This window comes from Dinoponera quadriceps, unplaced genomic scaffold (assembly GCF_001313825.1).
Source record: "Dinoponera quadriceps isolate SergipeBrazil2010 unplaced genomic scaffold, ASM131382v1 scaffold1900, whole genome shotgun sequence".
In the NCBI taxonomy this organism is placed as follows: domain Eukaryota; kingdom Metazoa; phylum Arthropoda; class Insecta; order Hymenoptera; family Formicidae; genus Dinoponera; species Dinoponera quadriceps.
In genome coordinates this window covers 1-17521 of record NW_014555948.1, presented here as the reverse complement: position 1 = coordinate 17521, position 17521 = coordinate 1, and the positions used below count along the sequence as shown (strand labels likewise).

The 17521-nt window shown below is 36.9% G+C and overlaps 4 protein-coding genes across 6 annotated transcripts; 2 read left to right on the top strand and 2 right to left on the bottom strand.

Annotated features, from left to right (window-relative positions):
• Positions 1–103: 103 nt before the first annotated feature.
• On the bottom strand, positions 104–1950 carry LOC106746133 (splicing factor 3B subunit 1-like). Its single transcript, XM_014622369.1, has 6 exons — positions 1859–1950; positions 1391–1569; positions 1030–1204; positions 806–885; positions 532–699; positions 104–341 (listed from the first exon to the last, which is right to left on the bottom strand). The coding sequence occupies exons 1-6, from the start codon at positions 1884–1886 to the stop codon at positions 120–122; spliced, it is 852 nt and encodes a 283-aa protein (XP_014477855.1). The 5' UTR covers positions 1887–1950; the 3' UTR covers positions 104–119.
• An 820-nt stretch (positions 1951–2770) lies between these two features.
• LOC106746134 (protein lin-54 homolog) lies at positions 2771–10508 on the top strand. Of its 3 annotated transcripts, none has more exons than XM_014622370.1 (12): positions 2771–3069; positions 4161–4555; positions 4660–4983; positions 5108–5344; positions 5628–5843; positions 6125–6241; positions 6319–6456; positions 6720–6971; positions 7328–7515; positions 8066–8309; positions 9230–9426; positions 9535–10508. In XM_014622370.1, exons 2-12 carry the CDS (start codon positions 4172–4174, stop codon positions 9716–9718), a joined length of 2481 nt encoding a protein of 826 aa, XP_014477856.1. In that variant the 5' UTR covers positions 2771–3069; positions 4161–4171; the 3' UTR covers positions 9719–10508. The 3 variants fall into 3 exon arrangements, with proteins under 3 accessions (XP_014477856.1, XP_014477858.1, XP_014477857.1); XM_014622372.1 differs by having other exon boundaries at positions 2808–2830; XM_014622371.1 differs by lacking the exon at positions 2771–3069 and adding an exon at positions 3574–3693.
• Positions 10509–10516: 8 nt separating this feature from the next.
• LOC106746136 lies at positions 10517–15295 on the bottom strand. The gene is made up of 3 exons (XM_014622373.1): positions 15165–15295; positions 14305–15078; positions 10517–13716 (listed from the first exon to the last, which is right to left on the bottom strand). The coding sequence occupies exons 2-3, from the start codon at positions 15065–15067 to the stop codon at positions 13271–13273; spliced, it is 1209 nt and encodes a 402-aa protein (XP_014477859.1). The 5' UTR covers positions 15068–15078; positions 15165–15295; the 3' UTR covers positions 10517–13270.
• A 230-nt stretch (positions 15296–15525) lies between these two features.
• LOC106746132 (splicing factor 3B subunit 1-like) lies at positions 15526–17407 on the top strand. Its single transcript, XM_014622368.1, has 6 exons — positions 15526–15599; positions 15812–15990; positions 16172–16349; positions 16492–16571; positions 16750–16917; positions 17186–17407. Exons 1-6 carry the CDS (start codon positions 15572–15574, stop codon positions 17405–17407), a joined length of 855 nt encoding a protein of 284 aa, XP_014477854.1. The 5' UTR covers positions 15526–15571.
• Positions 17408–17521: the final 114 nt, after the last annotated feature.

Here is a 17521-nt window from a genome sequence, read left to right as displayed (position 1 = left end):
TCGTTTCACAATCACACGAGATACAAAACCGTGAGATACAAGACGAAATGAAATTTTGACTGATATTTTTAATAGCTTTCTAAATAGTTCTTTTCTTATAAAATATCGAGCAATATAATTCAACCTCGTTCAGTTTTTGGAGTTTCATCCCAACGATTCCGTCTACTTGAAACTGGTTTCTCGTGAGACGGTGTCTCTCTGCCCGGAGTCGCAGCTCCTGGCGTCGCATGAGCTGGAGTGGCGTCCCACATTCTTGTGCTTACTCCAGGAGTCGCTCCAGGAGTTTCTGCTCCTTTACCATGGCCTGGAGTTTCATCCCATCTAATAGCGGCTGGTGTTACCTACAAAAGTCGTATAAAAATTATCGCAAAACAGAAACAGAATAGAAACAAACGGAGAAAATTTCAAATCATCTTGAATTTATTCCAGATGTCAATAAAATTTGCGTAAAATTGCGTTTATTTGAATAAATGTCATAATATAATCAAATGTTAAATTAAAAAAATAATTAAAAATATATGGCAAACATACGTCTGCATTATCCCAAGATGTTGGTGTTGCTGAAGTACCAGACAACTTTTTTTGCACCGGAGTATCATCTGTTTGATCCCAACGACCTCTCTTCTTAGGCGTCGGTTTAGGTTCACCATTGGCTTTCAATGTGCCATCTTTAACCTTTTCTGCCAGTCTCTTTCTCAGCTATGAGGAAATATACTCAACATATATATAAGTTTTTTTTGTATCTTTTAACACTTGTTAATTCCAGGATTTTACATATTTTCATCGAATTTTAATGTCCACATACCTCAGTTTCTTCACCTTTAAGCATTTGTTCCCGCATAATTTCCGTGTATGTTCTGGAACCAACATCAGGTGTCTTGCCACCTGTGATCAAGTCATATCAATAAATGTTACATCAATTGCTTGAATATGCAAAAAGCATGTATATTTGTTTTAACATATGTCTATCAGATTCTGAATAATTATTTGTTACATTCAAATGTCATCTAGGAAAGACTATATATCAACCTTCTGCAAAAGGATCGACACGTTCAGGAGAGATAATCATTCTCCGTCTTTTCTGCCTGTACTCATCTTCCCTGTCAGCTATAGTAGGTCGTCGTCTATCCGCAAACGGATCAAAGTCCTTTTCCTCCCTGTCAGTTATGGTGGGTATTCGTCTGTCCGCAAATGGATCATAATCCTATTCCAGATCAAGATTATATTAATATTAAAATGTTTCTTGCTATATAATAAATATTATTATGTAAAGGATACATATTACAATTAATTCCTATCACAAAAGTTAATACCATCAATAAACCAATTTCTCAACATGGTTACAACAGAACGTACATCAAAGTAAATATTTTATTAAGCTTTGGGATACCTCAATCTCATCATTGGCAGCAATCGATGTAACATAGCCGTCAAATTTATTATTACTGCCATCGTAAATATCCTGATCGTAAAAGCCTGTTTTCCCCAAGGCAACTTGCTCCTTTTCAGCAGCTGCATTCAATATTTCCTTCTTTTTTGATTGTATTTCCCTTATTTGAGCTTCAATATCTGTAACATATATACATACATACGTACATATAATTGTTTAGTACTTTAGATAACTAACACAATGTATCGAGCTTGTTCAATGTCCGATCAAACATCCTCTATTAAGTTTAATTAGAAACAACTGCTGTTTTAATCAGACAAGAGTCACAATCTGTTGACAGGTGACCAAAGTTCGTACGAAAATTTGTTATTTGCGCGGGTGAATGTTCACGATTCCCAGGTAATTACAAACACTGATGATCAACAGAAATTAGAAAATAGAACATATCAATTGATACGAGAAAAGAACCTTTATGCGTTCTCGGGATTGAATCCATCGTGATGAAAAATCGTGCAAAAGCCGCAATAGAGCGAGAAACACACCGAGCTTGCGTTGTGTCAATTGAGAAGATAACACACTGTCAAATATAGCAAATACGATTGCACTGCACTCTTGTGACGGTCAACAGTGTTCCTTCAGAGTGTTTTCAGCTGTACACGAATTATCGATTGCGGTAAAGAAATGTACATTATTAGCTAAAGTTCCCAAAGTTCCTAAACACTATGCTCTCCCATTGGATATTGATGTTAGTTATAGATGATCTAGTTATATCATCTTTTGTCTTTATTTCGTATTTGCCAAGAAAGGGAAATGATGACACAATTGGATTTGCGTCGACTCGTGTCTCTCACTAGGAAGCAATCACTAAAAAAATCTACAGTTTAAAGCGGGGTCTGCAATGAGAATTTAAGACGTAAGAAACTGACCAATCATGAAAAACTTTTCTTCTATAATTCGATTGTGATTGATCAATTAAAATTAAAATTTACCTCCAATCCCACCAATTCCTATTAACCTAAACGACCGATTAACTCAACAGAATTGACCAATTACATAAATCAATTAACTAATTGAACAATACGATTGGTTAATTCCATTGATTTATCGGTTGATTATGTTAACCGAAGTTGATGGTGGAATTGGAGGTTAACTAATCAAAGCAACAGAATTTTAGCTGAACTTGAGTTTGATTGGCGAACTTTGATTGAGGTTGATTTAGTGAACTTTGCTTTGATTGGTTAAATTTCAATACAATCTCAACCTCCAATCCATAATCTGATACGGGCTTAAGGTTCGAGATTTCCGCCATTTCTCATTTTTCCATTCCTATTCCCAACGCAGGCCTTAGGTGGCGCTGACGGACTAGTCTCTGATCGACAACACGAGAGAGACTTCACCATCTTGCGATTAGTTCGGGGATTCAATCTTCAGTTCGCCCGCGTAAGCGCGAAAAATATAATGCGGCTTGTAAAGTGCGTCGAATCGAGTCATCGCCTCGTCGCCGCTCACCGTCGTCGACGTCAGTGATCCGTCCGATCGTCGATTTATCGCGCCTTATCGCGCTTAACGGGGTCATTTCTCGGCGGCGGGTTTCGCACGCAAAAGTTCCCGTTGCATTCTGGGCCAGCAATGGTGGGCGCGTGATTTTGAACAATTCGAGTTATCGAAGGAACGCGCAGGTACGTGTCACCAACGTCAATCATCCGATGCGAATCCCTTTCGTTCCGTCCCGCCGAGCCGGACTTCAGAACTCGTCGGGGGGAACCGAGTCGTCCTCTCCGGCGGACTTTCGATCGCGGCCGATTCGAACCCGCGACTTCGTCGTCGATTCGAACGTTTTGAGGTTATGTTTAGAGCTGCCAATCGAGCTGCGCGCCGCTGCGGCCGACACGGTTCCCTCGCTCGTTTCCCCGCCCGTTTCGCTTCCGAACCCCGCGAATCCCCCCGCTGCGAGATCGCCGACCGATTCGTTTTGAAATCAAGCGAGATCTTCTCACGCTCGAAAATCCGCCTCGCAAAAATGGCGCGTTCCGCCAATAACAAATGGCGCTGATGTCCGGACGGCGAATCGCGCCTCGAACTCGTTTTTTTTCTGGCCCATTCGAATCTCCCCGTCGTACTTACGGGGATTCGAATTCTCGCATCGGACTTCACGCGCGAGTGTTGTTGTCGTTGCGGTGGCGGCGGCGGCGGAGAGGTCGAACAGCTGTTTCACAATTTTGAAAGTGCAAGTGCGAAAACCCTGCCGAACGGGACGAATTGCCGCGTCGACGTCGAAACGATAGAATCGCGGCAATTAAAATGTAAATGATGGTCTCGCCATTGGTAGATCATGTTTTCCTCCGAGCGCGATCGTAATGTTTATGTTGTCATTGGCGCTGATCGTTCGGAGTTTACGAGCGAATGTCAGCCGAGCTCCGTGCGAACACAGTGAATAACTTTTCAGATCGCTTTTTTAAACGTCACTTTTTTACTCACCGCTTCATTGTATCCGTGTACAATTATCAGACGGTTTTTTTTTCATTTACGATGTTCAACAATTATATATATATATTTTTTTTTTACGATCTCATGATGAACGTGTTTTCATGGCAAATACTTGATCAAGCTTGTTCAACATTATCTCCCTATGACAACAGAAAATATTTCAGTAATATTTCCTGAAAATCTCGCTAGATAAGTTTGCATTGTGTTGAATTCGTTGTGATAAAGAATAACAATGATATTCTAACATCTGTCTCTCCAATGATATCAATGTTTTGACAATCAGGTGGTGTTATCATGTCCACGAATAAGGGACAGAATGCACGGGCCTTGGTGGAGCCTGTAGCCTTGGACTCACGTACCCTGGGTGACAGCGACCTCAGCGCACTGAGCTTGTCGCACAGCAGCGAGCAGTACAGTTCAAATGACTTCGACGCGTTCGCGAACATTCAAGCAGAACTCGACTCGATGAACGCGGAGGAAGTTATGTCGACGGACGACGAGCGGATAGTGATTGAGCGTAACATCGACACCGACGTGTTGACACCCGACGTGGAGATGGCCGACATTTCCGAACAAGTGCAGACGGAGCATGTTTACACGATGGCCAATCAGAACAGTCAGAACATCGTATTTCAGACCAAGCCTACGCTGCAGAGGGTGCCTGTATCCGCTGTTCAAGTAACACTATATTAATCCTGTTTGCAGCTGATCAAAAGAAAGAAAGAGAGAGAGAGAAAGAGAGAATGGCTTACTTATCTGTTTAATTTGATTTACCTCCACAGGTGAAGTCGAATGTCTGCCAAACCACGCAGAGTCAGTCGATTATGATAGTGTCACCGGCGAGCGGACAAGGCACCAGCCAGATCCTTAAGATATCGCATCCGCCGACAGCTTCGGCCGAGCAACTACAGTCCCTGGCCCAGACTCTGATAACCGGAAAGTCCACGGACGGAAGTGTCGTTCAGCTGAGGTCGGCTCAGCCTGCTAAGTCCATCACGACAAGCAGCTCCTCGGGGAATATCACGATCAGTAACATGCAGAATGTGAAGATAGGTCAACCGACGACTTTGAAGCGGGCAACGCAGAATATTCAGACGGGACGTAACGTACGTGTACGCAATTTCCGTCGTAGTTTCCGTGTGATCTGACGGACGAGGATTTTTGTCTTAAGTCACCGGGTGATATTGTCTATTGTCAGTGGATTTTAATGATTTTCTTCAATCGTAACAGGTATACACGAAGATGATACTGACGGGGAGCCAGGCGCAATCCGCCCAGCAAGTTCTTATCACGAGTTCGCAGAGTGAAAATCAACAGAGCCAAGGGATTAAATTCCTCAACAACAGCTCGTCCAATTATAGCGTTACGAGCCCAACGAAGACCATAACATTAGCGCAAGCGCAACAAATGGGTATACTCCCCACGAATAAGGTGCAACACATCCTGCCGTCTTCGCCACAGAAACAGGTGTGTTGCAGACTTTTATACCGATTGTTGTAGTTCACTGAAACACCAAGCAGATTCAATCGCAATATAATGACAAAAGTATTAAAATATAAAAAATACAAATGAAGGTGAAATTTAAGAACGCTGAGAGACAAAAGCTTTAGATATATGTTGTCGCAAAGAAATTTGTACTTAGTAAGAAATAATGAGAGTATAAATACACAAGTATGTATAACTTGTATAAAACGTGTATAATTATATCTGTTTTTAATGAAGTTTACATGTACATATGTTTCTTTCTAAGGGAATGATTCTAAACAAATTGCTACAGTCTTCAACGTCGCAAGCATCGAAGGTAACTATAGTGCCTACTAGCAGTGTTGCAAAGTCACCGACAAAAATCCTACCCGCGCCAACTGCGAGTATTCAAGCAAAATCTTCAACGACGACGAATCAGTCCACGTTTGTCTCGTCCAAATCATCCTCACAGCAAAACCCACAGAAAGTGATTATCAGACAGGTTGGTCATATTGTAAATAATTAAAGTTTAAGATTGAATTTTAACGTTAATACTTCGGGTCGTGCAGTAGTTGCAGGAAAAAATATAATTTTTCTAGATTTTCCTTTATATATATTCTAACATGTACATATGTATAATATTATCAATAACCAGTAATTTATCTCATAAATTCATTTATTCGCTTACAACGCATCTTGTTATATTTATCATCTTTTAATGAAGCTAACAATGTCATATATATATTAGATTTTACGATAGAAATTCTGTTTTTTTTTTTCCAGAGTACTTTGAAACCCGGCACTGTACTTGGAAGTGGACAAGTCATCAGAATACCTGCTAACCAGAACATCGTGACCGGGTCGAATCAAGTTCACCAAATTCAAATGCCTGGAAGACAAGTATATTGCTTTTTAGTTTATCCACAGTTAATAATCATAGTGTAAGTCAATATTGTATACTATGTTCTATTTTTTAGGTGCAATACGTAAGATTAGTCAGTACACCTTCATCAGGATCTACCAACGTTGTTACTGTAAGCAAAACAAAGTCTGCTACGACACTTCAAACTGTAGGCATTGGTCAAAAAATAGGAAGTCAGCAGCAGATCGTAAAGGTATAATAAAAGCTTAGCCTAGCGCGAAAGTGTATAAATAATATAATAAACAACAAATTTAATGTGCTAATCTTAATACAAATTGATTTTTAATTGATATAACAATAGAATTATTTTATAACGTTACTCGTAAATATTTTTATATTTACTTAAATAAACTATAATAATAGTAGGAGCTATGCTACAATATTTAAAACATGTGTGCGACATATTCGTATTATATATCATAAATATAACAATTCCTTTTCATATTTTTCGTTTAGGTTGTGCCACTAAATACTGGTAATCAGACTCTGAGAACTGTTGCGCCGAAGGCAACTCTTACGAGCGGAAGTCAAAGACTGCTTATACCTGCAACAGCAGCTACTGGAACAACTGTCGGCAATCAGCCGAAGAACACTGTGGCGATTCCAGCATCAGCATTAAGTCAGTTAGCGTCAGGTCAAGCGGTTCTATCAGCGAATTCGAATGTTGGGAACATCGTCGTTCTTCCTGCTCAATACATTCAACAACAGGTAAAATTCGTTAATGTATTTTCTTTCTTTTTCTCTTTTTTTATCGATTGCTTTATGCTTTTCAGGAATATTGTTATTTAATTTAACATAATAACATAGTGCATAGTCAAATTTTGGTTTTATATCAGGTCTTTTTCGCAAAATATTCATTAACATCAAAAAAAATTCGATACATGTATGTATGCATACTATCGTATAAAAAGAAATTGAAGATCTTTCAACGTTTGTATGCAACGGTTTTGATTATAAAATGGTCCCAGTTTCAATTTCAGTTCTCTTAGTTATCAAAATACCGATCTATTAAATTTTATAAAAACCTTGTATCTACGTATCTAAAACGATACTGCTTCGAATAGTCCACGGACGATGGGAAATTGAAGTCACAACAAACAACGTCGAACATAATGGGAACTTCGCAAAGTTCTACGGCGACTTTGTGTGTGATAGAAGGGAAAAACTCTCAAAGAGGTTACGGCAATGTCGAACCGAACGGTATCAGGCCGAGGAAACCATGCAATTGCACCAAATCACAGTGTCTGAAACTGTAAGTTTTGTAAGTTTTTGTCAATTTTTGTCGAAATGTCAAAACATTTCTCACCGTAACTAAACAGTCTCACACTCTTTTACAATATAAATAATTTTCTATATATATTCACATATATCTAATTTTTCAGAATAGTTTTCTAATAACTCTCTTTAAAGAGTAATTTTCGACCGAATATTATATTCTATTTAATTATTGATTTCTAAATAGATGCCTTATAGTAGGCTTTGAATTTTGCCGCTTTCCTTTGTCATCGTCATAGTGCAACTGACATTAATAACTCGGAAAGTATGATTGAATTTGAAGTATTTTTACAAAAATATTCGTCAGAAAGATCGCATGAATATTCTTTGTGAGCCGATTATTATAACTTGACCAAGCTTAATCGGAGTAAGCACCGCTATATAATTACAGAAATATATAAATATATTCGGGATTAACGAAAGTACAATTAATCGATGTCTTTACGTTTTATTTTAAATAGAATGTATATTGAATATATTCATAATTAGGTAAATATTTTGGTAATCCAAATGTATCTTCATTACAGTTATTGCGATTGCTTCGCAAACGGCGAATTTTGTCACTTGTGTAATTGCAACAACTGTTCTAACAATCTCGGAAACGAGGAGGAAAGACAGCGTGCTATTAAGTCCTGCCTAGAGCGCAATCCTAACGCCTTTCGCCCGAAAATCGGCAAAGGCCGTGAGACTGGCGACGATATAAGAAGACATAACAAAGGCTGTAACTGCAAACGCAGTGGTTGTCTGAAAAACTATTGCGAATGTTACGAGGTAAGCTACATACACATGCTAATATGATTTATAGCAGAACCTCTTTTTTCCTAAAAATTTAAATAATGTTGAGTATTTATGTTTTAAATAGTCTTCTACGTGTGTAAAATTATAGAATATTTAATGTATGATATATATGTGTGTGCGTGTGTGTGTGTGTATGTGTGTGTGGTTATAAATTTATTATAAAAAGTTCTTAGTATAATAAAAAGTTCATTACTTCGTATAATAAGTTCATTATAAAAAGTTCAATATAAAAAGTTCATTACTTAGTATAATAAATTCACAAAATAAATAAAAAAAGACGTTAATACCTGACCTAATAATAATAAGAAAGCCAACCATTGTTATTCAAGCATAACAACTTATTAATTATTACTTTTCTCACATATAAAAATGCTTTAGTCTATCGCAGGCTCTTCTCAGTTTGGGCAGAAAATTAGACAATAATTTGAGTCACAAAGTTAGTTGAAAATGCAATGTTTTAACAAAAGTACGGGAAAATTTATAAACGGAAACCTAAGCAAAGTAGCCACAATTATAGTCGAAGGTAAACGATGAGCACAGAAAATGTAATTTATTCCCCAATAAGACCGTATGTCCATTCCTATCCAAGATAGATCCATGGTCCAAAATTTGAAGTCGATAACAGTAAGTTTCAAGTGGCATTCAATGCAGATCTCAAGTCTGTGTTAAAAGGAGAATTCCTCCAAACTTTGTCATTTAGAAAAAGATATTAAAATGAAGAAAACAGACAATTCGCCAATGGCGGCCGAAATCGTATTTGAAACAGAAAGCTTACATACGTTAAGCGTTTGAATATTTATAAAGCAACGTATTGATCACAAATATAAACAAAATGTTATATGTCACTTGACATTCAAACGTGCAAAAGCCTATAGTAAATTGAATTTTTCCAGGCTAAGATCCCGTGTTCTGCAAACTGCAAGTGTATAGGTTGTCGTAATATTGAAGACCCGATATTGGAAAAGAAGAGTCTGAAAGATCTGGCGGAGGCAACTGAAGTCAGGACAGCTCAGATTAGTTTAAATAAAGCGCAGCTACAATTGTCTGAGATGGCATTCAGACCACCAGCAACATCTAACTCTGGAACAAGGTCCGTGATGATTTCGATTGATCTCGTTACTATTTCCGGCTATATTCCGATACCTTTCTTTCCATGTGTTATATCTGTTTCTTACAGTTCTATTCTTATATATTACAGGCAGCCATTTAATTTCTTGACGGACAAAGTTGTGGAGATAACATGTCAGTGCTTGATGGCACAGGCAGACGAGGCGGAACGTAATATGTTTGACGACGAGACGTCTCAGCGGCTCATTATCGAGGAGTTCGGTCGATGCTTGAAAGAGATTATCGAGTCAGCGCATAAAGCTGAAGCTACCTAGCAGGTGCACTCGGTGGGATTTTCATTGCAACTTTCGTTTTTCATTATTCATGTTTTCATGGAAATTGAGTAGAAATAAAAAAGAAAAAAAATAGCATAATGAATGTTACGTACCAAAGATTAATCACAAGATACAAGATGGTCCTTAGTATCATCTTAGCCCGCTGAATTATCCTTTAAACGTTATTACAGCTTACGCTGAGTTCCCTCCTTAGATGCATTTGGAATTCTAAGAGGAAAATAATGTTTAGTATGAAAGATTAAAGGAGAATCGAATGACTCTGCGTGGGCTTTTGTTTCCTAATGACGAGTTATTCTGGAAGGTATAATTTAGACGGGCAAAGATCGTTTCGTCCAATTTCTGACAGACGGCAGAAATAATTTTATTTTACTGAAAAAAGAAGGAGAACACACAACCACATTTGTTAATAATTGATCGAATAAGCTGGAGAAAATTTAAATTTCCTCGATCTTGATGGAGAAATACGAATAGTTGCAATCGATCGTCTCCTCAGACGTATGTTCTTTAAAGCACGATAAGTCAGAAATGGAACCGGAATACGAAATGGAAAGTGTCAACATTATCTTCGCCTAGTAGTTGGATTACATAAACGTTACTTGGCACTTTACGCTTCGCACGGTATTTCAGACATGTTTCAGAAGCGACAACGCTTTCATAAGTTGAATTCGCAGACTTCAATTACAAACTCGTTTTCACATATAATTTATAAATATAATCTACTGTATCTACAAAATAATATATAATTAGACATTAAAAACCAAATATATATACATATAATTTACACACACACATACCACACACACACACACACACACACACACACACACATGTGTGTGTGTGTGTGTGATCTGTACATATATAGGATGTCTCGCAATACTTATATCTCCAAACTCGATAATAAGGGAGAAAGTAACGAAGAGAGAATTAGAACCTTCTTCAAATAATAATTTTAATATGCATATATACATACACATAAAATCTAGAAATAAGTGTTGCGTAGGACATCCTGTGCTTACGTGTGAAATACTTGCGCATTTAGATCTGAACTATTTTCAGACAAGTATCATTGATCCACGTTTTTTTTTTTCACAAATTGTTTAATTAATTTTAGTAACATAAAACATCAAGTAAAGGTTTGTTCAGTAAAGACTATTATACAGAGAATATAAAATTTTGTTTTACTCACATTGATAATAGAAACGAAAGCTAAATTACACCGTATGCCTTTAGTTTTCGGTCAAATCCAACGCCAATGGCAAACAACATTTTTCATGCGAATTGTAATCAGGGAAACGATCCGCAGTTTGCCTGAAATGCATAAATGCATTTTTCCACTGAAGATATATTACAGAATACAACTGTAATTTATTCAAAGAGATTCATACGCATTTGCATTGTTCGATTTTAATATACAATCAAATGTAAATGTATTGTCTATAGCGATTCCCGCTTTGCAGTAAATACTCTTGGTTCGAATTTCGTTCAGAATAATTCAGAATTATATCTGATTGTCGTCTGTCATTTAATCATTCCTTGTTCTGTTTTCTCTCTCTCTCTCTCTCTCTCTATCTATCTATCTATCTCTCTCTTTCTCGTATTTAACTTTTAACTTTGCAAGAAAGATATTAATACATTGCGATTCATAAACTCGACTTTTTAAGAAGTCGTTGCAGTTAGTATGAGTCTATCAACGGATTACGCAGTTGTTAACCCTGGAAATATCAAGTTAGGCAAAAGTAAATACGCGGTAGTTTCTATTTTGTTGCTTATAATTATAGTTATATTTTATTTCGCATATTGCACATATATATTCATTGAATATACTTGTAAATGTAAGTAAGAATGACAGAGAAGCGAATTGTAAAATGATATTTAACGTAAATAACTTTCATATTGTATAATATTCACGAATATAAAGTGCTCTGCTTGATAACTTATACAATAAAAAAATCTTGGTATTTCGAGGGTTAGATTAAATAAATCAATTTAATACGATGATAACGATAGATTTTTAACAGATAGATATTACTCGGAGAGCTTTAATGTATAATCGCATTTCGGGAAATAAACAAATGAAAGTAAATTATTAATACGTATTCTTATTTTTTATCATTTTAAATGTTTCTCGCAATGTAAGAAGATAGGATGTTGATAGGAGGAATCTTTAAAGAGTACTGATTATCCAAGAGATTATTTGGGAAAATCTCAAGTCTTGTTTATAATAAAGTACGATACATATTGTATATTGTAATATTATATTAACAAATACATGTATTTACAATCTATTTATACGACCATTAAGTTTTACAAATGTATATAAATAATTCTTACGTGTGCGTCGAAATTGCCTTAAAAATAAGGAACGTCAAATTATCTATTGCCTGTGAAGTGACAATGATCAGAAATACATCCAATGGAAAATAAGACTAAATAACAACATATTTCCTCCGATAATTGAAAGATTATATTTGAAAAATGAATCAAAGCTTTTGCGGGCGCGCAAAATACTTGTAAGCATGAAAAGTTCTAAAAGGCAGGTCCGCAAATTCATTTTGGCACAGATATGGTTTGTTCTATCTATAAAAACCATATGCAAATGATAAACTGTTCAATTCTTGATCCAGACCTTCCTATTTATTTTCATGAGCAGCCGTGTTCAGAACGTTTATTTCACAATTGTTGGAAGTTTTTCTGTGTCGAGACTGGATTATTCTTGCAGATGTAAAAGAACAATCCAGGGTTAGGAAGTAACGTGTTACCGTTACATGTTATTTTTTCCCAGTAACGAGTTTGTAATTACTTTTTTTTCTCGGTAGTGACTGTAACAGTAACGAAGTTACATTTTTTGGGTAACAGTGACGAATATAACCATTACTTTTATCGTTACTTTCAGACTACGCTAAAATTCTCGAAAGTTCCTCAAATAGCCATACAATAAATCGGACGATAACGATAATTTTTGTGCTTGTCCAAAAAATAAAAAAAAAGAAAACAGTCTCTTCAGTCCCAAATGGGGGGATTGCGATAATTCTTAAAATCAGAACTTTGTAATATCGAAACGTTGAACGACTACCCGCGAATATTATTTTATCAAGTACAATACAAAACTTACGAACAGTGCATCGGTAACATGACTAGCCATTGCAAACTCTGTATTAACGTCACATAAAGGATGTCTTCACGACAGTACGATGGAGCATCAACTCCAATTAAAGGTTAATAAAGAATTTTAATGAAATTCAACGAGTTTGTGTATTTAATAAGAAACTATTAGAAGTATTACTTTTTAATATATGTCTTCTTAGCATTTATGCGATGGCATTCGTGTCGATCGCCCCTCGTATGTGTCCGTAAATTTGTTGATTCTTTTAAATTGCTTCAAATGTATTTTTTTAAGAATGGTAATGACATCACACACACGCAATGAATTTACAGCGACATATGTATATTACACGTTATACTCTAAAACTTGACAATTTTACTTCAATTATATTTTTCGTCTCTTCCTCGCCTCAGCCCTCTTGCATCTTTTCACAAGGACTCCACAGCCGAATGATCTATCTTCTCCACCGTAACAACGTTGTCCTCTTTGATCTTCATCAAGTCGGGACAGTCTTTCTTCAGGTGTGTCACGGCGCCGCAACTCTTGCAACAACCGCCATTGGGATAGATCCCTTTCGGATTGTCGGGACACTGCGAGGAAATGTGGCCCTGCTCGCGGCAGATGAAACACTTCGCGTACCTATAGGCGGAGTCCTTGTTCACTTTACATTCGAAGTGAGTGTGTTCCGTCGAACCGCATTTAAAACAAATGCCTGTCCCAGCCTCTTCCTTCCCGCCAAGCTCGGGACAATCCGATAAAACGTGGCCGGACTTGCGACAATTGAAGCAAAGAAGTTTCTTAGCACGCGCCAACGCTCTCTCAGCCTTGCGTCTTTTCAGTTTCAATGCTATATCCACCTTAGACTGTGGTACACCTGTACAGTATATATTATCATTAATATTATTATATATTTATTTTATATATTATTAGATTATTATTAAATTCTTTTTTTTCAAATCAAATCAGTATTATTTTTCATTATTAATAAGAAAAATTAAAGGTTAAATTTATAGTTTCTGAAATTCTATCTAGTTTTCTCAAGATAAAACTCAGTTTGAGTTCTGCGGATTCTTAACACTTTGCGGGCCGCTGTCACGCTGACGTGACTTTTGCTCGCCAACGGTTATCGGCCGCTGTCACGCTGGCGTGATGGTTTGACGATCAGGAAACATTGTTTTCAACTGTTTTCCTTATTTTAGTGCCTTCTTAAATAATAATAATTATATACCAACTACTTATGTATCGAAAAATTGCGTAAATATCACCGTTGGCGAGCAGTAGAACCTGCGTGAATCTCGCCGGCGGCAGCGCAACGGCGCTTCGATAAATGCGCGGCCCGCAAAGTGTTAAGTATGCATATTTTCCTTTTGTCCCTACTAATTCTATCTCTTCCTCTCTCTTAAAATTCCAAGTTAAAATACTGTTACAGCACACGACAAATTTTATATAATTTTGTACTTACCTTTCATTAACATCTCTTGTTTGAGTTTCGCCAACCTTTCTGCATCTTCCTTTTTGACGGGAAATCCGTCGTACTTGATAATTTCAATTTCCACACCGTTAATTATAATTGTTTGGACATTGGTGTCTGGCTTTCTTCTTTTATATTCTCCGTTCTTCTTGATTCTTGTTTTCATTACTTTACCTTGAGAATCTTCATTTGACTCATCTTTCTTAAACCTTTTGGATTCGTCATTGTTCGATTTATCTAATTTTCTTTTCAGATTTCGTTTCTGTCGTTTACTCAATACGGCAATATTTGAACTTCCGTTACTCTGCGAAATGCTCGACTCTTCATTGTTAGATTCTGAATGTGTGTCATTAACATCGTGTTGTTTCTTCTTGTTGGAAAATTTACTTTTCTCCTTAGTCTTTTCAGTCTTTCCATCTTTCGTTGTATCCAATTTTTCTGTGTTATTATTCTTAGCTTTAACATTACAATCGGTGTCGTCGTTTCTCGAGTTTCCTGCGAGCTTCATATGACGCTTTGACTTTAAATTCTCACCCTTATTGTCATCGAAGTCGGCCCAATCATGATCACGCTTTCCAACTGTATCGCTATATTTCTGATCAGCTAGCAATTTCTTTGCTGACTTTTTGCTTTCCGGAGGTTCCTTTTTCTTGCTCTCTTCTAATTGTTGTTTCATTAAATGCCACGGTGTAGCTTCATTTGGCAATTTTTCGTTTGATGCTTTAGCTCCCTTTGCTCTTGTATACCTAGTCATTTTTATAGATACTGAAAAATACACACAAATTCATTAATGAAAAATGCGATGTGAAATATTTTAGACTTATTTCTGGCGTAATTCACATTTTTCTTACCTGTTTTTTGAACAAAGTTAAATATAATTATAAACACTTGGCACGTGTTAAAAACAACTTTAGGAGGTTATAATTTTCACACAGGCCGCGTTCCGATATTTACTGTCGGTACTGAAATCTGAGGGAAAATTCCTTAACCTTGACAGGAAGCAGGAAGCTGAAGGACAGCAGCCAATCGGAACTCGAGCTGGTAGTCGACAATTTCTGCTTTATCTATTATCTAATCTGACTTACTACCAGTGCGAATTCCGATTGGCTTCTACTTTTCTGCTTTCCTGTTAAGAGGTGAATTCTCCTTACGCCTTAAGAAATTAACCAATCGCAGTCGAATATGCTTCCGATTCAATTCAAACGTAACATTGGACACCAAACGCAGTATGAATCCTCCATTATAGTGCGTTTCCACGATGGAGAACATACCGAGGACTCACGAAGGTTTTCATTACGTTTATAATTATCTTTCAATTAATTTCACCTTATACATTTCCCTTTATTTGTTAATATTAACAGCCGCATTGAATTATATAAACATTAAACATTAATGGAAATTCATTTTATTTGACACAATAACGCATAACCTCTTTCTTGCAGCTCTCTGTAAAAATAACAATTTGACTTCAACAATTTCAATAATACGTACATTACAGATATCGAGGCGCAAATAAGAGAAATTCAGTCGAAAAAGAAGGAGATTTTGAACACAGTTTCTGAAAAGGACCAAGTCGGCCTGGGGAAGACTGGTTTCTATGACCAAGACATTTATGATGGCAGTAACAACAAATATGACGGCTATGTCACTTCAATCGCAGCAAATGATGAAATCGAGGTATTACGAATAGAATATAATGTCCTTGAATATTTTTCTATCATTTTATTACACAAATATAAATATCTATATATATATATATATTGTACGAAAGTATGATTGTATACCTACAACTATACTTTTGTTCTTCTCTGATTGTTATAATGATTGTTCATACTAATAAATTCATTATCTTGGCTAGGATTACGATCCGTTTGCGGACAGACGAATACCCACCCTAGCTGACAGAGAGGAAGAGAAAGACTATGATCCGTTTGCGGACAGACGACGGCCAATGATAGCTGACAGAGAAGATGAATACAGGCAAAAAAGGCGGAGAATGATTATTTCCCCTGAACGTGTTGATCCCTTCGCAGAAGGTTGGTATATTTTCCTTAGGAATTAAAAGCTATGTTAAAAAATTCATGAAAAGTTCTCATTTAGACCTAAGTGGTCAGGTGTCACAATGAGTATGTCAGTAATAAGTTGCGATCCAACAAGTAACAAGACTACTGTTTACAGGTGGTAAAACTCCCGATGTTGGCTCCAGGACATACACCGAAATCATGCGCGAACAAATGCTCAAAGGCGAAGAAACAGAGGTAAGCTCTAACTGTCCCATAGAAATGATATAAAAGTAGTACGTAAATAAAATATCTTGTGTGAATACGTTATAACTTTCGATATATCTCTGCTTCAACCATTTGTATGTTTTTTTTCGAGCTATGCAAAATCAGAGCCTTTGTTAAGAAAGTTTCTGTGTTTTATATTTTTCTATAGTTGAGGAAAAGATTAGCGGAAAAAGCTAAAGACGGCACCCTGAAGGCTAATGGTGAACCTAAACTAATACTGAGAAAAAGGGGACGTTGGGATCAGACGGACGATACTCCGGTGCAGAAGAAGCTGTCTGGTACTGCGGCAACGCCAACTTCATGGGATAATGCAGATGTCCGATATATATTTATACGCCTAAATTTTGCTTGTTTTTTGCGTTGAACCATGTTATTTAAATATCTATTTAAATATATTAAGTGTGTTAAAACACAGTGTGACCTGCAGTAATCTAATAATCTGATTTAAACAGTTGTTTCAAGTACACAGTGCTATAACGCTGTGAATCGTTCACACAGGTTTAATGAGATTTGATAATTCAATAATACGGATTTAATACCTTTCTCTCTATTCTTTATGATACATTCGTATTATTATTTTCCAGGTAACACCAGCTGCTATTAGATGGGATGAAACTCCAGGCCATGGCAAAGGAGCGGAAACCCCTGGAGCGACTCCTGGAGTCAGTACGAGAATGTGGGATGCCACACCAGCGCACGCGACACCGGGAGCTGCGACCCCTGGCAGAGAAACACCCTCGCACGAGAAAATTGTGTCAAGCCGGCGGAATCGTTGGGATGAAACTCCAAAAACTGAACGAGGTTGAATTACATTGCTCGATATTTTATAAGAAACTAATTAGAAAGCTATTAAAAGCATCAGTCAAATTTGATTTCGTCTTGTATCTCACGGTTTTGTATCTCGTGTGATTGTGAAACGA